The sequence below is a fragment of the Musca autumnalis genome, unplaced genomic scaffold, assembly GCF_047663935.1.
Source record: "Musca autumnalis isolate F117 unplaced genomic scaffold, ASM4766393v1 scaffold_2, whole genome shotgun sequence".
In the NCBI taxonomy this organism is placed as follows: Eukaryota; Metazoa; Arthropoda; class Insecta; order Diptera; family Muscidae; genus Musca; species Musca autumnalis.
In genome coordinates, this window is record NW_027411755.1 from 69,773,114 (window position 1) to 69,800,750 (window position 27,637).

Sequence of the window (27,637 nt, forward strand, 5' to 3'; positions counted from 1 at the left end):
CATTCCAAAACATGAAAACTATTAGCTAAGAGATTAAAAAACTGCCGAGATGACCAATAATAAATAAGAAGAAATATATATTTTTTATAGAAAAAATGGAGATATATAGGAGATGTAGAAAAAAAAGCGGAACCAAAAATTAAATATTTCACACTATATTTTTTTCGATAACATGAAGGAAAAATTGTTATCGTTGTAAAAAATAGTAGCTTCTTGCAGGTTCTGGAACATGCATTTTATGAATTTTGTTCAAAAAGTGTTGCTAATGTTCAGATTCATGCATATTATGAAAAATGTTCCTATCGCAGAAAACTGTTTGCATACTTTAAGGGGCTATCAATGTTCTTGAAAGTGTTGCTGAAGTCGGCTGCAAATGAAGTACAAGTTTTGTAGAAGAAATTGCTTTTATAAAATATTAAATAAAAATTCTCTGGTATCCCTTCAAAACATTTCTTCATAAATCAAGATTAAGGCTCTAATAGTCCTTCTCTCTTTATCTATTTTCGAGATTGCGACTATTTACTTTAGGCTACGGTTTTATGACAACTATAATGTGTCGACGTCACGTGTTGGAGACCACTTCATCATTGATTAAATCAAGGACTTCCATTTAGGGGTTTCCTCGTTTTCTCATTCTTGTTAATGACCAGTAATAAATATCTTTTATTGTTTACCCTTCCGTACCTTTTGTTGGCCATTTCAGCTTATGAACTTAAGATAAATCCACATACTCGTCGTCGTCATCATCATCGTCGTTTGTAGAATAATAACCGCATAGATGAAAATTGAGTTTTTCCTTTTAACATTTTCTTTGCTTCGTTAACAGTGCTATAGCCATGTAAGAGTGTAGTATGTGGCATGAAAAAAAAAACCTTTTAGTAAATGTGTGAGGAAAAACGGAAGTAAAAGGCTAGACCTCGAAGCAGCAGCACACATCATGCGGTTATGCTTGGCTATGAGGTTTCCTTTTCGATTTTCTTCTTTAAAGAAAAGTGTGTTTTTTCACTTCTGCAAACAAGTCAAGAGGTTAGTTAATGAGTAACTAAAGGCATAAGGATGTGAATGAATGTATATAATACCACAAGGACTTGCTTGTATGTATGGGTATGTGCGTGTGGGGAATATGTATGTATGTTAACATTCATAAATTCATTACAACCCAAGCTGGAGTCATTTGCAAGAACACAAGTGGACACACATGTATACCACCATGCCTCACATAAATGAATGTTTGTGAAAAGTGTAAATTGGTAATATATGTGTATGTATGTATGTATGGTATATGTGAAGGTGTAAATGTGCGTATATGTGTACCATACACTTCGATTTAAAACGTAAATTAAATGCAATTCTTTGGAATGTAATTAAAATCATAAAATATATAAGAAATGTGTGTAAGCGCTATTTATTCACCCAATTCTCAAGTGGTTTAAGCCATGCCAAAAGCAAAGAAGTATTTATGGCCTTATATGGCAGCACTGAACAAAAAATATAAATTTGAAAATATTTTCAATTGTTTTCTTCTAAAACCTGCAAAAATCTTAAAAGTTCTTCAAGTTTGAGAACACTCACAATATTAGAAATTAATATTATGAACATATTTTTGGGTAACCTTAACAAATGTAAACAATAGATGGGGTCAATAACCAAGAAAATACAGGGTCCACTGTGGAACTTATAGTTTTATGTCTTCCGCTATAGTGGAGGGCACATTACGTTTGTTTTTCCGTGTGTAACGCATTGAAATAATTTTTTACGGCCCTATTAAGTACATATATTCTTGGCCAGAATAAAATGCTGAGTCGATTTGATCAGGATAAAAATCTGTCCGCCTGTTGTAATCACTCTAGCGTCCACAAAAATTGTGCTAGAATGTTATATTTTCCAGCGTACGTAAAAATACTTTAAATAACATTTCCAATCGTTTCGTTTCGTATTTTCCATAGGAACAATACAAAACGTAACATAACCCACGTTGGCGGAGCTCGCTGTTTCCTTTTGTTTACACTCGTGAGTACGAACAAAACGAAAAGCGAAAAGTACTCAACTAAACAAGAGCCGATAGAAAACGAAGTAGTACTAAAATATTATTTTCACACCCGAGTATCTTTTTTTGGTATAGCCCCCATATAACAGTACCTCCCGATTTTCGGTTTTTTGAGCATTTTACCTACAATTTGTAACCGCACTGGCTGTATTCTGACCTTTGAGGTTCTTAGAGGTCACAACACTTCTCCACTAAAAATTGTCAACATAAACTAGTGTTTAGGTATATTCCCCACATAACAGTACCTCCCGATTTTCGGTCTTTTGAGGATATTAGCTCCAATTTTTAACCGAACTGGCTGTAATTTGACCTTTGAGGTTCTTAGAGATCACAACACTTCTGCACCAAAAATTGTCGATATATGCCCGTGTTGAGGTATAGTCCTCATATAACGCTACCTTTTGTTTTTCGGTCTTTTGAGGATATTAGCTACATATTTTAACCGAACTGGCTGTAATTTGACATTTGAAGTTTTTAGGAGTCACAACACTTCTCCACTAAAAATTTTCAACATAGATCCATGTTTTGGTATAGCCCCTTATATAACGCTACCTCCCGATTTTCGGTATTTGGAGGGTTTTAGATACATTTTTGACATACATACATAATTTGACATTTGATGTGCCCTGTAGTCACGCAACTTCTCCACAAAAACTGTCAACATAAGTGCATTTTTTGGTATAGTCCCCAATATAAAGGTATTTATAGCCCCGATTTTATTTTGAGGGTATGGGACCACCATCTTCTGGAATGCCTGCACGGAATTCTTTAACTTTTGAGGTTCCCTGCAGTCACGAAACTTCTCCCCGAAAATTTTCAACCTATTTCCATGTTTAGGTGTAGCCCTCATATAACGAAGGCTAGATTTTGTAGAATTTTAGCTACAATTTTAAATCGAACTGGCTGTAATTTGACCTTTGATGTTCTTAGAGGCCACAACACTTCTTTACTAAAAATTGTCAACATAAGCCCGTGTTTAGGTATAGTCCCCCATATAACGGTATTTTTGGGTTTTTTGCTAAATTTTTTGACTGAACTACCCGTATGGGAGCAGCATAACCTGGAATGCCTGCTCCGAATTCTTTTGGTCCGTGCCGGGACGAATGTGCTGAGTTTGTCACATCTGCATCCACCACACTCAAACTTCACTGAGATGCAATAGATGTTGGGAGTGGGTGCATCTCAGGGGTTCTTCTAGACTCGTCCGTGCTGGGGACTACGACAGGGACGACAGGATGCTGCACAACCCCCAGTGAGTCGTGGTCGTCATCACACAGCACTTAACACAAGCCGTTGTTGTTCCAATCCCTAGAAATGCATCCGTTTTGCAATTAAATTGCAATGGACTACGAGGTAAGATCGAGGATATAAAGGATTTCATGAGTAGGAAGGATATCATGGTCGCGGTGGTACAATAATCCAAGCTCTGCTGATCGAATACCCGAAGTGACACCAAACTTCCAAGCAGAGGCGGCGGAATTAGCAAAAGAGCGTGATGAACTTCGTTGTGCCAACCCCAGAGCCAGGTAGCTGATACTGGAAGTTAACAGGTTGGTCGGTGAGCATAAGCGGAACAAGTCACTCTAAGAAAGAAAGAGATAGGACCTCAGTAACGTTTGACGGCATTGCGCTGTCTGATCCAAAGAGGTGCGCAAGTTATTTCAATTGACAGTTTGTCACAGGGCAAAGTGAAGAGTACTACGTCGCATTAGATCTCTACCTGTCGAGGATGAACCACCACAATTTACAATGGTTGATGTTGCGGATGTCATCAGCAACGCTAAATCATCCAAAGCGTTTGGCCCTGATGGAATTTCCATGGTAACCTGTCGCTAGCCATCCACATCGTTAGCCAAGTCTGGAAAATAGGCAGGATGGCCCAGCTACTGAAACCATGCAAGGATGCCAGCAAAGGTGAATCGTACAGACTGATTTCGTTTTTTTTTTTCGACCATAGCTAAGACCCTTGAGGCTTAAGTCCCCCCAACATCAGAAATAGCTATTGAGTTGCCGATAATCAGCATGGGTTCCGCAAGCAGCTCATCACGACAGCAGCGCTGAACGCCATTATTTGACAACTCAACTGGAACAAGCCGTGCGATAGGGCTGTGTTGATGGTGCTGAACTTATCAAAAGCCTGTGATACTGTCAAATACTCCACGCTGCTTGAGGATATTGAGCAGACTACCCTCCGGCCAAGTTTGAAACGCTGGATAATCAATTATATGTGTGGACGCAAGTCGTATGAGGAATTCGGGAATTAGAAGTCCAAGCCCCGTAAAGTAAAACAGGAAGATCCCCAAGGTGGGGTGATATCTCCGGAACTTTTTATCCTCAACCTCTCCTGTATTCCGCCCCTTCCAGACGGCATTCAAATCGTAACCTATACGGATGATTGTACGGTCTTGGCGTCAGATATATTTCCTGATGTCATTTGTGAAAAGCTGAACTACTATTTTACTGGTCTAGCCAACTTTTCCAGGCGAGGAATATGCAAATATTCGTCACTATAACCAACCAGTCTGTTCACCACATTGACTGTAGAGGTGAGCACTTAGTTAATTGTAATGGTCAATGGTAGCAGAATTCCGACCACAAATTACTCCATTCTAGGGCCACATTCGACAGCATGTTCATGTCATCCGCGCATGCCATAACTATCTGCGACAAGTTGAGATGTAGAAACAATATGCTCATGTCCCTAGCCGGCAGCATTTGGGGTGCAGATAAAGAAACTTTGTTGATAATGTAATAGGTCGGTCTGTAAACCTGTCAAAATTCTGTCCTGAGAACTGATACAGGGTGCCTCCTTTACAGTGGACCATATACATGATTAGACAAAGAATCGTGCATGCTTTCGTTGCAGTACTTGCTCGGATGTTACAGTGAGAACCATTCCAATCACCATATGGTGGATTGGACCTCCGGCCCAGGAATGTCAGGAGGGATTTCCATGATTTAGAAAGAGAAGTCCAACGTTACAAGAGAGAATCCCTAGATCAACAAGCCTCTCAAGCACGTTTAAATAGCATTCACGTGGATGCAGTCGCAGATGCCATATTCAACTATCGGAGAACATCCCCCGTCTATCTTTGCTGAGGAGCGTCAGCTGGCACGACAACCAGATGCTGCAGCAATGTGAATTCCTATAGGGCAAGGATGGATGACAAGGACACACTACACCTTTTCAGCTGCCCTGCCAAGCCTAAATTACTAACTCCAGCAGATTTGTGGTTATATCCATCGAAGCAGCCACATTCCTAGAACTTAAGATAGACCTAGAGCTAGATTAAGTAGAATAACGAACATACAAACATTTCAAATACATTTACAACAACCACACCTATATTTTAATTTGATTGAAAACAAAAATGAATCAAATATTTTTCAAAAAAAAAAGTTTAATAGTAGTTCGAACAAATTTGAATTCGAATCGTCTTAGTGAAACAGGCCATATATTTTAGAATTTTAACTCTATTAGTCCACCCAATACCAATTGGTATCACAGTTATTAGTTTTAACCGAAGGGACAAGGGATACTTCTCTCATATCAATGAGTGCAAGCTGAATAATATTGGATCAATGATATGTATCTACTTTTTATCACCGAGTCTGAACGGCTTGTCTTACGACATCACTCGTAGATAAATTTTTCATGGCTCATATACTCCGGAAATGTAGACCAACATTACACAGAGGAAATTTCCCATTGCCGAAAATTTACATGTTCTGGCCGGGGATTAAACCGCAAACTTTCTGACTGCATGGCGAACGTGTTTGCCATTATACCACGGTGGCGCCCAATGCAAAGGTAAAATTGTACGTTTAGTATATTTTAGAGCTTTTCGTAACTTTCTAGTGTAAATTTAAAAAATCCTACCTTATCTCACATCAGCAGTGAAACAATGAAATCAAAATCCTTAATACTCAATAACTTTCTTATAATAAAAAGTACTTCAAAAAATTCTTAAAAATGTCACCCATCCTATCACGACAATCTTGAAACAATATATGTATATTCAATACATTTAATTTTCTCAATCTTAACAAATATTTGAAATGATTTTTAATTAATTTATAGATATGTCAATTATAATTCTGTTCTACACAAAAGTCTCCAGCGTACAACTTTAATTACACACTTTGTAAGAACTATTTATTGTGTGGAGTCTCTCTTCCTTGATTTTATTGAAGTGTCACTAAATATAATTGAAAAATGGTCAATACGTTTAAAATCAAATTCAATGTGTCAAACTGTAACTTCTTTTTTCCAATTCAAATGCTGTGGAAAAGTGAAAAGAATCATTCTGTCTTTACTATTTCGATGCCATGTTATTTCGAAGAAATTGGTTTTTGTGTGCAGCAGCAACAACATGAAATTTCAACACACAATGATATCATGGGAGTTCTCGAGACCTTGGTTGGTTGCAATAAAAAGAAAATATATAATAAATATTTTATATTTGGAAGTAAAGGTTAAGTGGATTAAGTCGTTAGTGGGAAGTTAAGAAAATATTTTGAAATATTTAATGAAGCACAAAACTTCCCATAGATATGACCTAAGGGACAACGGGATATGTTCAGCTATATCATAAAGAATTTAACATACATGGCTGGTAGCAGAATCTTCTACAACCTTAGGCTAGAGCCTCGTCCACTTGAAATCTCAATTTCCTAGACATTCAATATTTATCACTTTTAAAATTAGTACATTTTCCTTACACAACCTCACTTTTACAACAAAGTTTTCGAACAATGAAATATGTAGTGTTGCTTCCTAATATGGCACTCTAACACAAAATATATAAAACTAGCAACAATCTATGACAATGTCGGTGGTAGCAAAACATGTTACTGTTTATATAAACTGACATACTGATATTTGAGCGTTTTTTATTTTTTTTCTGAGCGCTGTTTTTTCGATATCATTTTTATATTGCTTATTTTTAATAAATAATAAATAACGTGACTGTGGAGAATACACCGAAAGAAATGTGACAGTGATTTGTGGTTACAATTTTTTGTTAAACATATTTGCTCTGTTCCAGAATCTGCAAGAATCTAAAATTTTTGGATTTTTCGATCAATTTTGTAAAAGGAGAATTTGTCAAAATTCTCAATTGTAACATCGATCTGAGTTGAAGAGTCTTTAAGACTTCTGACAAATGTCATGAATGAGCTATTGAATGCTAGTGTCCACTTTGCCTTAAGTGCGGTATGAAGTATTTTTATACCCTCCACCATATGGAGGGTATAATTAAATTTGTCATTCCGTTTGTAACACATCGAAATATTCGTCGGAGACCCTATAAAGTATATATATTATTGATGAGCATAAAATTCTATGTCGATTTGACCATGTCCGTCCGTCAGTCCGTCCGTCTGTCTGTTGAAATCAAGATACAGCTCGCAATTTTAAAGATAGAAAGTCAAAATTTGGTACAGAAGTTTTTATTACTTGCAGGATGGTTGGTATTGAAAATGGGATAAATCGGTCCACGTTTTGATATAGCCCCCATAGAACGGTACCTCCCGATTTTCGGTATTTTTAAGGATTTAGCTTCATTATCCTACCAAAAAATGGCTGAAATTTGGTATGTAGTCTTCTTTGGGGGTATAAAACTTTCCCCCAAAATTTTGTCGGTATCGGTCCACACCTTCATACAGCCCCCATAGAACGGTACCTCCCGATTTTCGGTATTTTTAAGGTTTTAGTTTCATTATCCTATCAAAATGGCTGAAATTTGGTACGTAGTCTTCTTTAGGGGTACAAAACTTTCCCCCAGATTTTTTTCGGTATCGGTCTACACCTTCATATTTCGGTATTTTGAAGGGTTTAGCTTCATTATCCTACAAATTTTTCTTCCTTACCTCCCGATTTTCGATATCGATATGGCTGAAATTTGGTACGTAGTCTTATTTAGGGGTATAAAACTTTCCCCCAGAATTTTGTCGGTATCGGTCCACACCTTCATATAGCCCCCATAGAACGGTACCTCCCGATTTTCGGTATTTTCAGGTTTTAGCTTCATTATTCTACCAAAATGGCTGAAATTTGGTATGTAGTCTTCTTTAGGGGTATAAAACTTTCCCCCAGAATTTTTTCGGTATCGGTTTACACTTTCATATAGCCCCCATAGAACGGTACCTCCCGATTTTCGGTATTTTTAAGGTTTTAGCTTCATTATCCTACAAAAATGGCTGAAAATTGGTACGTATTCTTCCTTAGGGGTATAAAACTTTCCCCCAGAATTTTGTCGGTATCGGTCCACACCTCCCGATTTTCGGTATTTTTAAGGTTTTAGCTTCATTATCCTACCAAAATGGCTGAAATTTGGTATGTAGTCTTCTTTAGGGGTATAAAACTTTCCCCCAGAATTTTTTCGGTATCGGTCCACACCTTCATATAGCCCCCATAGAACGGTACCTCCCGATTTTCGGTATTTTTAAGGTTTTAGCTTCATTATCCTACAAAAATGGCTGCAAATTGGTACGTATTGTTCCTTAGGGGTATACAACTTTCCCCCAGAATTTTGTCGGTATCGGTCCACACCTTCATATAGCCACCATAGAACGGTACCTCCCCATTTTCGGTATATTTAAGGTTTTAGCTTCATTATCCTACAAAAGTGGCTGAAATTTGGTACGTAGTCTTCTTTAGGGGTATAAAACTTTCCCCCAGAATTTTTTCGGTATCGGTCCGCACCTTCATATAGCCCCCATAGAACGGTACCTCAAGATTTTCGGTATTTTGAAGGTTTTAGCTTCATTATCCTACCAAAATGGCTGAAATTTGGTACGTAGTCTTCTTTAGGGGTATACAACTTTCCCCCAGAATTTTGTCGGTATGGATCCCCACCTTTTTCCGATATTCAATATCGAACGGTACCTCCCGATTTTCGGCATTTTGAAGGTTTTAGATTCATTATCACACCGAAATGGCTAAACTTTGGTACTTAGTCTACGTTGGTAGTATAAAACTTTCCCCCAGAACTTTGTCGGTATCGGTCCATTCCTTCATGTAGCGCCCATAGAACGGTACCTCCCGATTTTCGGTATTGTGAACCTTGTGGCCTCAATATTCCACCGAAATGGCTGAAATTTGGTATTTAGACTTCGTTGGGGGTACTCAAACTTCCCCTTTAAATTTGTCGGTATAGGTCCACGCCTTCATATAGCCCCCATGGAAAGGCACCTCCCGATTTTTCGTATTTGGAAGGTTGTGCTTCAATATTCCACCAAAATGCCTGAAATTTGGTATTTAGTCTTCAATGTGATATAAAACTGTTTGCCAGAAATATGTCTGTACAGGTCCACGCTTTAATATTGCCTCATTTCTGACTAAAATTCGTTGGTATAGGTCCACGTTTCGATATAGCCCCCATAGAACGGTACCTCCCGATTTTCGTAATACTGAAGATTGTGACGTCAATATCCAACCGAAATGACTGAAATTCGTTATTTCGTCTTCCAAGAGTTATAAAATATTCCAGAAGAGCATTATCAGTATAGGTCCACGTCTTCCTATATCCCCATAGAAGCGCACTTCTACTGGAGGGTATAACAAGTTCGGCCCGGCCGAACTTAACGCCGTTCTTACTTGTTTTGTTTTCTTTCCGTGTAATGAACGTTTTGCTTATTTACAATGTTGAGAGTGACGGAATAACTTTGTGTGCCACAAACAGTGTTCATGGAATATCATATTTGATAAATTTACTTTTTCTTTTTCGCATGCAACCTTGGCTGTAACAAAAGCTTTTTTACTTCTTCGAAATCATTTGCAATGGAAATCATGTAGTAGAGCTGCAACTAATCGACTACCGAATTAACGGCATTGGCCGAGAAAATTTTGTAATTATCAATAAAATATTTTCAAATTTATCTAACTGAAAAACTTTGCCTCACACCACTCCAGCGTCGCCAAATTCGGGAACAATTGGTCATCCCTGCAACACTCACACAATATGTAATACCTCCCTAAAGTATGCAAAAGTAAATATGGTGTGGATTCCTGTTTAAGGTATTTCTGGTAAATTAATGAAGGACAAGTACCATATATTTCAAATAGGGTTCGGAAATTTCTTTATTCCTTTACCAGAAATGATTTAAGTATTTCCCCTCTGGAACAGTGTTGCAAATTTATTTAACATTTCTATTCTTATTCTAATTTTGACCGATTTTTGCAATAGACCAAATAATTATTATATAATTCCACACAAGATTAAACTCTATATTTTTATTTATTTCATGTTTTCATTTTGTTTCAATTTTTTTAATTTCAGGCTGTACATTGGCCCAACGTCCCGGTTTCAAAGCTGGTCCCAGCTATCCAAAGTCTCAACGTCATCTCCCCAAACATGCCACCGAACCACCAGCATCTCAAGATGATTATGTACCCACCGAACAATGTCCTGAATCTGATGGTTTCTTCCCCGATTCTGAACAATGTGACAAATACTATGCATGTGTGTAAGTACCCAGTGGGAAAATGTAATCGATGGGAATCGAACGGGTAATACAGAGCCACTATGATTTATTGATTACCGAATACATTATTCGTAACACGGTGCGTGTCCTAGGAAAATAATATATTCCTTTATAGTATCCATAGAAAGCATCGTGTAATCAATGGGTAATGGAATTCATATACTGGAATGCATCGTATTATGTATGTATTCTCTTTTTATAAATAATTTATTCCCCCGCATGCCTTAAGTAATTCATTGCATTAAAATAGAAAACCATTAATTTTAATTAATTTTTTATTTATATTTAGAAATATAAGAGCTCTGTTCATTTACGTGCAAGAATCTTGAAGTTTTACCACTTTTTACTCGAAAAGCGTTCCTTTACTTCTGACACCACACAATTCGTATGAGAGCAGTTCACAACTTTCGCTACTTTTGCCGGTTTTACCATTTTCAAAAGTAAAGGAACAGACCAAAGGATTTTATGTAGTTAAAAAAGTATTCATAGAATACAAAAAAAAGAATATTCATATTCATTCATTAAAAACAGAAATTAATGGCCTGTTCCCGTACTTTATAAAGTGGTAAAAGTCGTAAACGATTTTCATATAAATTTTGTGTACGGGAACGCAAAATGTGTAAAAGTGGTAAAAATTGTAAAAACTTTTTAGTTCTGGAACAGAGCTTAAAATAGTTAATTACATTTTTTTTTACAAAATTACGTCTTTATTGTTACACGACACAAACAAAACTGGCAAATTTATGCTGCGACTTAAAGGCGTCGGCAGATAACGGGATTACAAAAAAAATAAAAAAAAATAACAAAAGAAACATTGCATTCCCTTGTCGTATCCAGTGGGAATGTAAGAGGTAATTAATATGAATTTTTTGTCAAGTGGAATTACTCGTTCGATACTTTACGGTATATTATATAACGTATCTTCTATAATATATTTAATAATTTAACTTTTTGTCCAATTATATTCTTTTCTCGATTCTTACGGATACGTTTTGGAACGTATTGCTTATAATGCGTTAATAAATTTATTTTCAATGTAATATGTTCCCAATTTTCCCACTGGGTAATGATAATTGAGAGGAAGAGAGAGAGAGTAACAGCCCAGTGGGAAAATGGGGAATGTATTACCTTTGTATTCGAGAAAGGAGTGCAAATGACCAAAAAATTGCCCATTAATTACCCACTATATTCCCAAATCCAATGGGAATGGAATCAGTACACAGACAATTCGTAGATTACACATTTATTTCTTCTGGACTAAAGAAAAGAATGCATTATTTTCCCAGGGCATGTTCCGTGTTAACAATAATGTATTCTGGAATCAATAAACCATAGTGTTTCTGCATTATCTTCTCGTTCACCATTGCTTCTAATTTTCCCACTGGGATATAGTTAAGATAGAATATGTGGTATTAAAATATCATTGAACTGAAATTGGGCTGAGACATTATTGAGTTCTATATCGAACGGCTGACCGGCCTTATTGTGGAAAAATTTGGTTCACGTTCAGAATCTGCCCTTAAAATATATTACCTATAAGGATAATTGCCTAATAGTTTATATGTATGTATTGATCACCTCAGACAAATCGGAAACATTATCTCAAACAGTCAGAAATATTATCTCATAGATATTAGTCAGTCAGAAAGAACCTTTATCTCATGTAATAGTTAGTCATTCAACTATGTCGAAGATAATATTTATCCAGATCTATTTTCTCGGAATAGATAAAGGAAAAAAATAGCAGTCATATCTAGACCTGATATAAGGACTCACTCAGGTTACTTATTTCTAGAAATGTATCACCCGAGATAATGGCCAGCCAGGTCCCTTATTTCCGAGATAATGGTCAGTCAAGTTCATTACCTCAGAGATAATAAGTAGACAGGAATTTTACAACTGTAGACATTTTAGCTAGCAGATAACGACCTATAAGGTCCATTCTATTATTACAGACATAATGGTCAATTACAAATTTAGAGATAATGGCCACTCAGGTCGACTGTCTCAGAAGTAATGCTAATACTCGCAGAGATTAAGGCCAGCCAGGTAAATTTGTACAAACATAATGGTCAATCATGTACATTATAGTGAAGATAATAGCCACTCAGGGTCATTGTCTCAGAGATAACGGAACTCCGTGGGAGTATCCATTAATAAAATGGCAAGTCCACAGGTCCACTTCATTCACCAAGATACTGTTCAGTCCCGTAACATTATTTGGGTGATAATGGTCAGATAATGTCGATGATAACGGGAATTTAAACGTTATTGAGGAAATAATGGAGATTATTGAGGAGATAATAGGCATTCAGAACCGTAATTTCGAAAAACAAATGGTCAGGTCTTTTATACAGAGGTTGTGGCCCTTAAAACTTTCTCAGGATCAGACAGACAGATACATTACAATGGATATAATATTCAGTCAACTTTTTTATCCCGGAGAGAGATAGTAGTGGACATAGTGACTAGTGAGGTCATCATATCGTGGAAAATAGCTTGGAGTCTATGTTCAGTCATCTCAACTTTTGTCGGGGATAACAGTTCATTAGGGTTCATTATCTCGGAGATATTATCCAGTAGAATTATTGTCTTGTACATTGGGGCCAGCCATTCTCACTAACACAGATCAGGGTATCGAATATAATAACCAAATAGGTCAAATGTCCCCCATAGTAATGACCAGCGGTGGCAATAATCTCTTCCCGGATGTGTTCGATTACGATCGGCACACCACCTAATAAAATAAACTCAATATTTTTGTTGCGGATTATTTGAGAGATTCAACGTTGCCCTTTGGTATGGAGCCTGTTGAGTCTTCTTGGTATGTGGCCCCGTGGGAAGAAAAACATGAACTAGCAATTTGCTCCGCTATTGATATATCTTAGTATAAGCTTTCTTTCCTTTACGGGATTCTGAGTTATCAACACAGAAGAAAATATTACATTCTTCGTTTTACCGATAGCCTTGGGTCTCAAAGATGTTGTCACCATAACAGTATGTTTAAGCGTTTTCCTAACGCCTTTGAAACCAACGGCACATATAATGTCCCCCAAACGTTTGTTGTGGATTATTTTAGAGATTCAGGGCCAACGTTTTGGGTCCACAAGTTTGTTTTTCCGTTTGTAATGCATTGAAATTTCGTGGTATTTTCAAGTTTTTAGCTGACCGTTTTAGTTAAACTTTGCAGTGATAATGGTTTATATGGTTATCACCACTGCGATAAAGGGCCTGACTGACCATATTTCCTGAAATAATAATAATAGCTGTCTATAATATCGGAGATGATATTCCTTACTTGTCTTGCAATAGGTACATAAAAGCATTATTTTTTTTTTACTAAGCAGTCTTAATGTAACTGTGGTTTATTCTACATTTCTTCTACTTTCCTTCCATTCACCCCACTCAACTCCGCTTCAATATGTCATCAATAACAAACTGCAATTACTTTATGTTTACAATGACATTGCAATCAATCTTTTGTTGAATTTCCCCCATCTCCCCAAATATTCAAAGGAAATAAATTTTGATCTCAATTTCAATTCCCCTGACCCCGGATATTAACATTTGACACCGCCACAATTTAATATCAATTATATGTGACACTTAATGTAAATAATTATTTTAGCACTACATTTCCGACAACGACATACATATACTCGACTCGTGGTAAGGTGGCACTCTAAATTAAGGTTATCACAACCACAGAACACCTCTTGCTTGCATTCATGCTCCATATATTGGGAATTCCCTCGTTGAGGACCATTACTGTCGTGGTGTGTGTGAATTTATGTGCAAAAAAAATAATCTCAACTACTTCTACTACCGTTACTGCGCTATATCCCAAAGCACTCCTTAATGTCCTGTGACAAAACCAAAAGTACCAAACCAATCATTAGAAATGTACACACCCGCAAATACATTCGAGCACCAAATACAAATACAAATCAACCACGAATTTATCTAGGGAAAAAACATATAAGAAGAGTGCGATAGTGTTGTGGAGGAGTGAGGGGTGGAGGAGGGGGGGGTTTACTTTGAACTTCGCACAAAGCAAAAAAACACATTAAGGATATTCCCCTTGTGGCAAATCTTAAATAAGAGGAACACTCAATTAAATGTTATATTACCTTTTGAATCTTCATTTATCTTAAAGCCCTTTGGGCCTCATCGTCAATGGTTACATTGGATATGGTTGTTGTTGTTTTGTTGCTTTTACTTGTTAGCGTTGTGTGGTCTGGAGGAGTTTGAGCACAAGGTTAATGGCTAAGTACTTGTTGTTACCTGCCACTGAATAGAAAAAAAATAAACAAAATAACTTCTTACGGGAAGGCTAACTTAGTGTTCCCGTTCTCTATGAAGAGTTATTTGAAAACACAAAAGGAAGGTTTGCATCCGGTTATACATGTTTGTATTAGGTTGAATGTTAAGACTTTTTTTCGCACTGAAAATTATATGACAAGAATGTTATGAACATAAGAGATGATAAAAGTGGTGGGTGGGGGAAAATTGTAATAAGTGATATAAGCAAAGAGCCATTATGTTCGAGACAATGGTTTTTCCGGCTCCTATTTCAGAAATTTTGGTCCTGGTGTGTCTTTTCTCATGGACGACGGTTCTCATTGGCCCATATTTCCGTGGCAATAAGTCTGAAGAAATACGAAATGGTCCTTGCAGACATTTCCCTTCGACAATGATCTTCACCTGTATTTTTCGCAGAGACAATGGTCCTGACCGACCCTTATACCAGATACAAAGAATGTTCTTGGTTCTGGTCCTGACAGGCCTGATATCAGATAAAATTGTCCTGACCAGCCCCAAATTTCACAGACAATGGTTCGGACTGACTCTTATAGCGAAGACAATTGTCCAGACCTGACTTCATCTCAGGGGGAATCGTCCTGACCGTCTACAATTTCAAATACAGTGGTCCTAACCGACCCTAATTTCGGATACAATTGTCCTGACCCGCCCTTATCTCAGAGACAATGACCCTGATCGGCTCTTATCTTGGAGCCAATGCCCCTGACCTGCCCTTATCTCAGAGATAATCTTACCGACCGGAACTTTGCTCAGAGATAATGGTCCTGACTGGCCCTTATCTCAGAGATAATGGTCCTGACCGGCCCTTATTCTAGAGGTAATGGCCCTGACCGGCCCTTATGTTAGAGATAATGGTCCTGAGTGGCCCTTATCTAAGAGAAAATGTTCCTGATCTGCCCTTATCTGAGAGATAATGGTCCTGACCAGCCCTTATCTCAGAGATCATTTTCCTGACCGACCTTTATCTCAGAGATAATGGTCCTGATCGGCCCTTTTCTCAGAGATAATGGTCCTGACAGACTCTTATCTCAGAGATAATGGTCCAGACTGGCCCTTATCTCATAGATAATGGTCCTGATCGGCCCTCATCTCACAGATAATGGTCCTGAACGGCCCTTATCTCGGAGATAATGGTCCTGACTGGCCCTTATCTCGGAGATAATGGTTGTGACCGGCTCTTATCTCAGAAATCATGGTCCTAACCGGCCCTTATCTCAGAGATAATGTTCCTGATCGGCCCTTATCTCGGAGATAATGGTCCTGACCGGCCCTTATCTCGGAGATAATGGTTCTGACCGGCTCTTATCTCAGAAATCATCGTCCTGACAGACTCTTATCTCAGAGATAACGGTCCTTACCGACTCTTATCTCAGAGATAACGGTCCTGATCGGCCCTTATCTCAGAGATAATGTTCCTGATCGGCCCTTATCTCGGAGATAATGGCCCTGAACGGCCCTTATCTTAGAGGTAATGGTCCTGACAGGCCCTTATCTCAGAGATAATGGTACTGACCGGCTCTTATCTCAGAGATGATGGTCCTGACATACTCCTATCTCAGAGATAATAGTCCAGACTGGCCCTTATCTCATAGATAATAGTCCTGATCGGCCCTCATCTCACAGATAATGGTCCTGAACGGCCCTTATCTCAGAGATAATGGTCCTGACTGTCCCTTATCTCGGAGATAATGGTTCTGACCGACTCTTATCTCAGAAATCATGGTCCTAACCGGCCTTATCTCAGAGATAATGGTCCTGACCGGCCATTATCTCAAAGATAATGGTACTGACCGGCCCTTATCTCCGAGGTCCCGACTGGCACTTACCTCAGACATAATAGTCCTAACCGTCCCTTATCTCAGAGATAATGGTCCTAACCGGCGCTTATCTCAGAGATAATGGCCCTGACTGGCCCTTATCTCAGAGATAATGGTACTGATCGAGAGGTCCTTATCTTAGAGATAATGGTCCTAAGTGGCCCTTATCTCAGAGATAATGTTCCTGATCGGTCCTTATCACAGAGTTAATGGCCCTGACCGGCCCTAATCTTAGAGATAATGGTCCTGACTGGTCATATCTCAGAGATAATGGCCCTGACCGACCATTATCTCAAAGATAATGGTACTGACCTGCCCTTATCTCCGAGGTCCCGACTGGCACTTACCTCAGACATAATAGTCCTAACCGTCCCTTATCTCAGAGATAATGGTCCTAACCGGCGCTTATCTCAGAGATAATGGCCCTGACTGGCCCTTATCTCAGAGATAATGTTCCTGATCGGCCCTTATCTTAGAGATAATGGTCCTAAGTGGCCCTTATCTCAGAGATAATGGTCCTGAACGGCCCTTATCTCGGAGATAATGGTCCTGACCGGCCCTTATCTCGGAGATAATGGCCCTGAACGGCCCTTATCTTAGAGGTAATGGTCCTGACAGGCCCTTATCTCAGAGATAATGGTTCTGACCGGCTCTTATCTCAGAGATAATGGTACTGACCGGCTGTTATATCAGAGATAATGGTACTGACCGGCCCTTATCTCCGAGACAATGGTCCTGACTGGCCCTTATCTCGGAGATAATGGTTGTGACCGGATAATGTTCCTAAACGGCCCTTATCTCAGAGATAATGGTACTGACCGGCCTTTGCCTCAGAGATAATGGTCCTGACCGGCCTTTATGTCAGAGATAATGGTCCTGACCGGCCCTTATCTCAGAGATAAATGTCCTGACCGACTCTTATCTCAGAGATAATGGTCCTAAACCGTTATTATCTCAGAGATAATGGTTCTAAACCGTTATTATCTCAGAGATAATTGTCCTTACCGGCCCTTATCTCAGAGATAATGGTCCTGACCGGCTGTTATATCAGAGATAATGGTACTGACCGGCCCTTATCTCCGAGACAATGGTCCTGATTGGCTCTTATCTCAGAGATAAATGTCCTGACCGGCTCTTATCTCACTGACCGGCTCTTATCTCAGAAATCATGGTCCTGAGCGACTCTTATCTCAGAGATAACGGTCCTGACCGACTCTTATCTCAGAGATAATGTTCCTGATCGGCCCTTATCTCGGAGATAATGGTACTGATCGAGAGGTCCTTATCTTAGAGATAATGGTCCTAAGTGGCCCTTATCTCAGAGATAATGTTCCTGATCGGCCCTTATCTTAGAGATAATGGTCCTATGTGGCCCTTATCTCAGAGATAATGGTCCTGAACGGCCCTTATCTCGGAGATAATGGTCCTGACCGGCCCTTATCTCGGAGATAATGGCCCTGAACGGCCCTTATCTTAGAGGTAATGGTCCTGACAGGCCCTTATCTCAGAGATAATGGTTCTGACCGGCTCTTATCTCAGAGATAATGGTACTGGCCGGTCCTTATCTCAGAGATAATGGTCCTGACTAGCCCTTATCTCGGAGATAATGGTTGTGACCGGATAATGTTCCTAAACGGCCCTTATCTCAGAGATAATGGTACTGACCGGCCTTTGTCTCAGAGATAATGGTGCTGACCGGCCTTTATGTCAGAGATAATGGTCCTGACCGGTTCTTATCTCAGAGATAAATGTCCTGACCGGCTCTTATCTCAGAGATAATGGTCCTAAACCGTTATTATCTCAGAGATAATGGTTCTAAACCGTTATTATCTCAGAGATAATGGTTCTAAACCGTTATTATCTCAGAGATAATTGTCCTGACCGGCTGTTATCTCAGAGATAATGGTTCTGACCGGCCCTTATCTCCGAGACAATGGTCCTGATTGGCTCTTATCTCAGAGATAAATGTCCTGACCGGCTCTTATCTCACTGACCGGCCCTTATCTAAGAGATAATGGTCCTGACCGGCCCTTATCTCAGAGATAATTGTTCTGTCCGGCCCTTATCTCAGAGATAATTTTCCTGACCGGCTCTTATCTCCTGACTGACTCTTATCTCAAATACTATTATCTCCAAAACTATGGTCCTCACAAACCCTTATCTTCAAAGCAACTGTCCCACCGATTCTTATCTCCGAAATAATGTTCCGTACAGGTCCTTGCCTAAGGAGTAATGGACTTTTCTCAAATTCAATAAACCTTTGATCCTGATAATCTTATCCTTATGAGTAGGGACATATTGAAATTTTTTTCAAATTAAAAATTTCTATCCCCACCCTAATATTGTAATTCATACATATTAGAGTTGTTAAAATCTAGTTCGTTTGAACGACCTAGTTCAAAATATAGTTCAGTGGACACCGGTTGTTTCCATGAACGAACTGCGAATGAGTTATATTATCTCTTTGTTTTAATAAAATAAATCATACGCAAACGAACTATGGTACTGAACTAGTTCACTAGATTTAACAACTCTAATACATATGAATATGTTTTGTAACTCAATTTATAATGATTTGTTTTTATGTTTCATTTATTTTCTTTCTTTTCAATCTTCTTCGTCTTCCGGCAACTTATGTTACACACACAGTGATGGTGTAGCTACAGAGAAATTATGTGCTGATGGTATGGTTTTCAATGACTACAGCAGCCATGAAGAGAAATGTGATTTGCCCTACAATATTGACTGTTCGAAACGTCCTAAATTGCGTAAGTACTCTTTTAATATTATCTGTAAACTAAAGACGTTTAAATGTAATCTTCGAGTTCTTCTTTCATCGACATAAGCAGAAGAAAAAGGTTGTGGGGGTAGTTTTAAACACTTCAATTGACTTATTGGCTTTTCGAATAATCACCAAGCAGTAAGCAATTAAATCCCAAGGAAATTCTGTTGTTCTTCTTTAGCTGTGTTGCCTCTCTTCCGGTTCCCTTTAGTATGTGACACACTTAACTGATGCCTATTGACCACAAAACTATTCAAAATGTCCATTTTAATTTTTGGGGTTTCCTCTTTAATATCCTGATAAAAAGACCATTAAGATATAAATGAAGTTTTTGTTTTTGTTCGTAACGACTTTGTGTGTATGAGTGTGTGTATGTTCGAATATCTTAATTTCGTTGTTGTCAGCAAATGGGGCGGCGAAGCCAGCAAGTAAGTTATTTGTCTGCCTAGTTTAGCTAATTAAGAATTTAATCGTAAAGGTTGACAGCATGAAAAGTTACAATATTAATTGAAACTTAAATAAGCCAATTACTTTTTATTAAATGCGTACGGAGGGTGAACGAAGAAGCCGAAACAAACAGGCAAACAGACGGACAGAAGAGAATTTAAGTAGAACAAAAGATGCCAATAATGAATTCAGAGTTTTTGCAAGGTATTAACAGCTTATTCAATGGAATGCCTTTAAGGTACGCAAGGAATTCAAGGAAGTTTAATAAATTTTAATGAAAGAAATCGAAGAAACTTTAATGTTAAGAAACTTCTCATTAAATGTTCTTCGGTTCTTGGAAATCATTATCTTGCGGATAAGTAATAGTCATAGTAATAAATAATAAATTGGTCGTCATCTCAAAGACAATGGTCACTTCCTCAGAAATGGAGGACGTAACAGGCAATTTTCTCAGATATGCATATGTTATAGAAACATTATCTTAGATATAACGCATGTAACGCGATTGTCTTAAAAATAATAAACTTATCACAGAGAGATACGGTCATTATCTCATAGATAATGGAACTATACTGTCATTATCTTAATGATATTGGACTTATAAAAACATTATTTCATAGATATTCGAACTACACGATTATTATCTCATAGATAATGGACCTATACGATTAATATTTCATAGATAATGGAACATTATCTCATATATAATGGACTTATGCAGTTATTAGCTCATATCTAATGGATGTATGCGCCCATTATCTGATAGATAATCGATCTATTCGCCCATTATCTGATCGAAAATGGGCCTATACGAACATTATGTCATATATGATTGACGTATACGGCCATTATCACATATGTAATGTATAGGTCCATTATCTCATAGATAATGAACCTATACGGTTATTGTTTCAGAGACAATAGACATACACTGCCATTATCTCAGAGATAATAGATCTATACCGTCATTATCTCATTGATTATCTTATTGATAATTGACCTATATGGCCATTATCTCTTAGCTAATGGACCTATATGACCATTATCTCTTAGATAATGGACCTATATGATCATTATCTCATACATAATGGAACTATACGATCATTAACTAGTACATAATGGACTATACGCGCATTATCTCATAGAAAATGGACATTTACCACCATTATGTCATAGATAATACATCTAGTGGTCGTACTATTTCATAGATAATGGACCTTTACGCCTTTTATCTCATAGACAGTGTACTTATACGACCATTATCTCAGATATATCGGACATATGTATATACCATATATTGGACATATATATCATACATAGTGGAACTACATTCACAGTATGACGTAGATAATGGATTATGCGGTCATTATCTCACAGATAATGGTCCTATATAGTGGATTATACGGTCATTTTCTCATAGATAATGGACAAATACGACCTTTATTTCATAGATAATAGATAACCTATACGACCATTGTCACATAGAAATTGGGTTTATACATCCATTCTGTCATATAAAATGGATTATACGATCAGTATATCATAGATATTGGATCTATATGACCATTCATTCATAATTAATGAAACTCTTCTGCCATTATCTCATAGGTAATGAACTATTCGACCATTATCTCAGATAATAAACATATTCCTCATTGTCTTATTGATAATCGACCAATACCGAAATTATCTTAGAGATAATCGACCAATACGGGCATTATCTCATAGACAGTGAAACTATACTGCCATTATCTCCTAGATATTGGACCTATGTTGCCATTATCTTATAGATAGTGAAACTATTACTTACTTACTTAGTTGGCCCATTACAGAACATTTGTTCCATAGACCGAACTAAGAAAAGATCTCCATTCCTCTCTGTTTTTCGCTTGACTTTTTGGAATACCGCGCCTTTCCATTTCTTCATCCACTTGTATGCTCCATCGAAGCTTAGGCCTGCCGATTCTGCGTGCACCGCCATGTGGCATGTATTCATACGCCTTTTTAGCGGGTTCATCATCGCTCATTCTCATGATATGGCCTAGCCAACGCAATCGTTGCATCTCGATACGTTTAACTATATTCATGTCTTTGTATAGCTTATATAGCTCGTGGTTCATACGACGTCGATATTCACCGTCAACTCAAATCGGCCCGTAGATCTTTCGAAGAATTTTCCTCTCAAACACACCATGCACTTCCTTATCTGCTTGTGCAAGTACCCATGCTTCGGAGCCATACATTAGCACGGGTAGTATCAGCGTTTTGTATAGTGTTATTTTTTTCTGACGAGATGTGGCTTTGTTTTTAAATTGCTTACTTAGACCATAGTAGCATCTGTTGGTCAATACAATTCTTCTTCTTATTTCACAACTGATGTTGTTTGTTGTGTTTATGGCAGTGCCGAGGTAGACGAAGTCTTTAACTACCTCAAAATTATAGGTACCAACTTCCACAGTTGGTCCGAGCTCTATGGACGCATTGCGCGTCGGCACCATCAATTCGGTTTTTTCGCCGTTTACCGCCAGACCCACTTTGGCAGATTCTGCTTCGACCTTCCTAAAGGTATCAGTTACTTCCTTCACTGCTCGTCCCATGATGTCTATGTCATCAGCATAAGCAAGTAACATGTGACTATTGGTGTAAATTGTGCCATTTCTTTTGACATTTGCATCTCGCAAAATGTTGAATAGGTCACACGAAAGGCTCTCTCCTTGTCTGAAACCTCTTTTGGTACTGAACTGTTCGGAGAGGTTCTTTCCAATGTTAACTGAGGACCTAGTATCAGTTAAAGTCATCTTACAAAGCCGGATGAGCTTTGCGGGAATACCAAATTCAGACATTGCATGGAATACCTTTGATCGGAGGGGACTGTCGAATGCTGCTTTATAATCGACAAAAAGGTGATATGTGTCGATCTGCATCTCCTGGATCTTCTCCAGGATTTGCCGCAGGGTAAATATCTGGCCAATGGTGTACTTGCCAGGTCTAAAGCCACATTGGTATGGTCCAATTATTTCGTTGACCATTGGCTTAGTCGTTCGCACAATATCCCTTACACTATCTTATAGGCAATAGGGAGAAGACTTATGCCCCTATAGTTGGAGCATACAGTCTTATCTCCTTTCTTGTGGACGGGGCTCAGGTTCCAATCGTCGGGTACGCGTTCTTTCTGTCAGATGGTGCTAACTAGCTGATTCATACACCTTATCAGCGCGTCGCCTCCGGTTTTAAACAGCACTATACCATCTTCTGGGATTGGATCTGTGGTATCATCGTTTTCGCTAGTATTGGATACCAGCAGATTGGAGAAATGTTCCTTCTATATCCAGAGCACGCTATCTGTATCTGTTACCAGATTACCTTGCTGGTCTCTACAGGAGGATGTGCCTGTACCAAAGCCATCTGTTTGATGTTTCACTCTTTGGTAGAATTTTCGGACTTCATTCTGGCTCCTGTACATCTCGATTTTTTCACACTCCCGCTTTTCCATTTCTCTTTTTCCTTGTGGAAAAGCCGTTTCTCTTCTCTCCTTTTTTCCCGATATCTCTCTGGTGCTCTACGCCTTGCTACTGATTGTAAGGTAGCTCTATATGCCGCATTTTTCTCTTCGGTAGCAGCACGACACTTCTGGTCATACCATGAATTCCTTTGTGGAGGTCTCTGGTATCCAAGTATGGATTTTGCGGCTGTTTGCATGAAATGGGGAATATTTTGCCATTGTGTTGTTATGTTATCGGGACAAGGAGTGCTCTCATTAAGCAATTAGGCTAGTTGAGTGGAATATGCTGTGGCTATCTGTTGTGTTTCGATGTCCACCTTCCGCGTTGTGTCTGTTCGTGCTTTATTTGCAACGTTTAGACGGGTACGTACCTTTGCTGCAACAAGGGAGTGGTCCGAATCAACGTATATCCAACACGCTCGATGAATGTCTTCCATCTATCACAACATGATCAATTTGATTACTTGTTCTTTGATCTGGAGACAGCCAGGTGCCCTTATGAATATCGAGATGATTAAATTTGGTACTGCTAACTACCATGTTTTTTGCAGCTGCAAAGTCTATCAGCTTCATACCATTGTCAGATGTTTCACTGTGGAGACTGAATTTCCCGACTGTTGGGCCAAAGATATTCTCCTTTCCAATTTTGGCAAAAAAATCGCCTAGAATGATTTTAATGTCATGGGCAGGGCAACGGTCATATGTTTCTTCTAAGCGCTCGTAAAATATATCTTTGGTCTGTTCGTCCTTTTCTTCAGTGGGAGCATGAGCGCAAATAAAGCTGATGTTGAAGAATTTAGCTTTTATTCGAATCGCAGCAAGTTTTTCATTCACTGGGGTGAAGCTGGATACCAGATGTTTTAGTGTCCGATTAACTACGAATCCGCAAACCAAACTCATGCTTTACGTCATGGCAGCTATAATACAGTGCGTCACCTTTAGGTGTTGTTGTGACGCTTTTCCCAATCCATCGTATTTCCTGTATGGCAGTAATATCGGCCTTGTACTTTTCAAGTACGTCTGCCAATGCGAAGACTGCACCTTCTCTATAAAGAGTGCGAACATTCCAGGTGCAGATTCGCAGATCATGGTCCTTAAAACGTTTGCGGGGTTCGTCAACTTTAGAGGGGTTTGTTTTTCTTTTCTTTCGTTTTTTCATAGTAGAATGTTTTTTCTAGGGGAGGGTTACTAACCCGACGCCCAAACCCAAGTTTTTAACGTTCTTATGGGTGAACGCGCGGCACATGTTAGCTCACTACTTTTAACGGGTGTTAAAGGCAGTTCCCCAGGTGACACCACGGGGAGGTCAGTGTCCACTTGAGATGAAAGAGGGACCAAGATAAATCCTGGGCTTTGCCATCTTAAAGCCGGTCAAGACCGTTGCTTGGTATCATTCATCCCCTACGTCACCCGTTCGGAATCGGCAATAAAAAATATGCCCCATACCTGGCAACCTGTCGTTCCTCTTGGGTCAGACTATCTCCCTACAATCGTCTCCATCAGCAGGCCGCCCGTCTGTAACACATCTGAACCCTGCACTTTTTGCAATTATTGAAAGGTTAATTCGCTTAGATAAAAAATTCACCAATAACCGCTTCAAAAACCTGTCTAACCCTTCTGATATGTGGATATTGGAAAGGACACTATTACCTGCTGGTCGATTATCCGAAGTGAGACCAAATTTCCCCACAGAACTTGATGAGCTTCGTCGTGGAAGGTGGAAGTTAGCAGGCTTGGCGGTGATCATCTGAAGAGTTGCAACATTGAAACCGGAATAATTTAATTCTCGGGAACGGTTAAAACACTCTTAAAATCTGATTTCCTGCAGAGTAGTAAACATCTCAACTTACAATGGATGATGCTGCGCATGCCATTAGGACGCTAAATCAGCCAAAGTGTTGGGTGTTGACGGAATTACATTATGATTCTAAAACCGCTTAATAAAGCGGGCAGTTGCCGTTCATCAGCATGGGTATCATAAGCACAGCACAACACTAGAACAATGCTGCTGCAGTGATGGTGCTGCTCGACTATCTTCCACTAAATCTTTGGCCACTCTCTTCACCACAAGGACTGCGATGGCAACAGAATTCCGAACACTTACTACTCCATGATTACGATGGTCGATGACAACAGAATTCCGGACACTAACTACTCCATGATTACGAGGTCACATTTCACAGTATATTCCTGTAGTCCGCAAATGCAACATCTATCGGAGACATACTTAGATGTAGGTACAAGGTCCTTAAGCCGCTAGTAGCCGCACCACATGGGTATAGATAAAGAAACCCTGTTAGCACATGTAAAAATATAAATCGGCGCACAGTGGTTCAGGGTCGTTTTTTCCTGGTCAGTGTTTTGAGTTTTTCATATGTTCTAACAATTTAAAAAGGTCAAACACCAATAAACAAACCCAAAAATACAAAAATTTTTTTGGATTTTTTTTTTCAAAATTTTTTTTTCGATAATTTTTTTTCCAAAATTAAAAAAAATTCTCCTTGGGTTTTCATAAAATTCATATAACTATAATTTATATGGGAAATGGTATGGAAAAAGACACATTTTTACCCATGTAATTTGAAAAAATTTAAAAAAATTGTTAAACGGACGGATCGGGACGGTGCAAGAATATATATGGGCTGAAAGAGGAAAATTTCTGGTATCATTCCGTGAAGACGGAACATTGTTCCAAGATGTTTCCTAAAAGTTCTAGTCCAAAGTTGCAATTTCACTAAAATTTAGTACTTGAGGAAAAATAAAATAGCTCACTTCGTGGAAATGCTACGGTAAATAATACGGAAACGGCTCTTAAAGACAACAATCCTACCAACTTAACAAAAATACAATGAACACAATATCTGTTACAGTTTCCGCTATTTCTTTCTACAGAAATGTGCAAAAATGACGTATTTTCCAAAATTTGCAAAAAAAAAAAAACGGTCGTTTTTAGGAGCACGCCACGCCCACACCATCCAATATTTTGACTAAACTTTTTGGTTTCCTTAGTTTCAATATCTTTACTATCGATCCCCATATAGAAATTAACAGTCGGTGACGACAAAAAATTGGTGTTTTTGGCCAGGAAAATCGATTCCTGAACCACTCTGCGGCGTAAACATGTGCAACGCAATGGAATAATATTCGAATCTGCCAGAACGCAGCCGTGAGAACTGCAACAAGGTGTTTCGTCATGTCATCCTGAACCATCTGCATGAGGAGATGAAGATTTTTCCAGTACGGCAACACGATGACATGGCCCCGTTGCAATATTTCCTCGGGTGTTACCGTGAGAGTCATCCTAATCACCATACGGGGGATAGGTCCCCCACTCCCAAAGATTTCCGGAGGGATCTTCATTATCAAATCTTTCGGGTGGGATCTTTATTATCTAGAGAGAGAGAGAGATTATCATTCACACAGATGAAGTTGTAGATGACACAAACAACTATCTTGTGAAGAACGTCACTTGCCATGCAAACCAGATTAGTTTTGGCTCAAATACGTTAGGGATGGTGCCGTTTTCTCAATTCCAATAGGACAAAGATTGACGACACCATGTAAATCGTCTATAAAGACTCCCTTCCGGTCGTCTATAAAGACTCACTTCAGGTCGTCTATAAAGACTCCCTTCAAGTCGTCTATAAAGACTCCCTTCCGGTCGTCTATAAAGACTCACTTCAGGTCGTCTGTAAAGACTCACTTCAGGTCGTCTATAAAGACTCCCTTCAAGTCGTCTATAAAGACTCCCTTCCGGTCGTCTATAAAGACTCACTTCAGGTCGTCTGTAAAGACTCACTTCAGGTCGTCTATATAGACTCCCTTCAGGTCGTCTATAAAGACTCCCTTTATGTCGTCTATAAAGACTCCCTTCAGGTCGTCTATAAAGACTCCCTTCAGGTGGTCTATGGTCTGTGGTTTCCTTAGTTTCAATATCTTTACTATCGATCCCCATATAGAAATTAACAGTCGGTGACGACAAAAAATTGGTGTTTTTGGCCAGGAAAATCGATTCCTGAACCACTCTGCGGCGTAAACATGTGCAACGCAATGGAATAATATTCGAATCTGCCAGAACGCAGCCGTGAGAACTGCAACAAGGTGTTTCGTCATGTCATCCTGAACCATCTGCATGAGGAGATGAAGATTTTTCCAGTACGGCAACACGATGACATGGCCCCGTTGCAATATTTCCTCGGGTGTTACCGTGAGAGTCATCCTAATCACCATAC

The 27,637-nt window shown here is 38.8% G+C and overlaps 1 protein-coding gene across 1 annotated transcript in view; it reads left to right on the forward strand.

The window, feature by feature from the left end:
• The window catches only part of obst-B (obstructor-B), a 78,631-nt gene that overhangs the window by 36,175 nt on the left and 14,819 nt on the right, over positions 1-27,637 (forward strand). The window contains exons 3-4 of the mRNA XM_073967884.1: positions 10,330-10,516; positions 19,324-19,442. Of these exons, the coding sequence (XP_073823985.1) occupies positions 10,330-10,516; positions 19,324-19,442 (306 nt within the window). The remainder of the gene's footprint in view (positions 1-10,329; positions 10,517-19,323; positions 19,443-27,637) is intronic.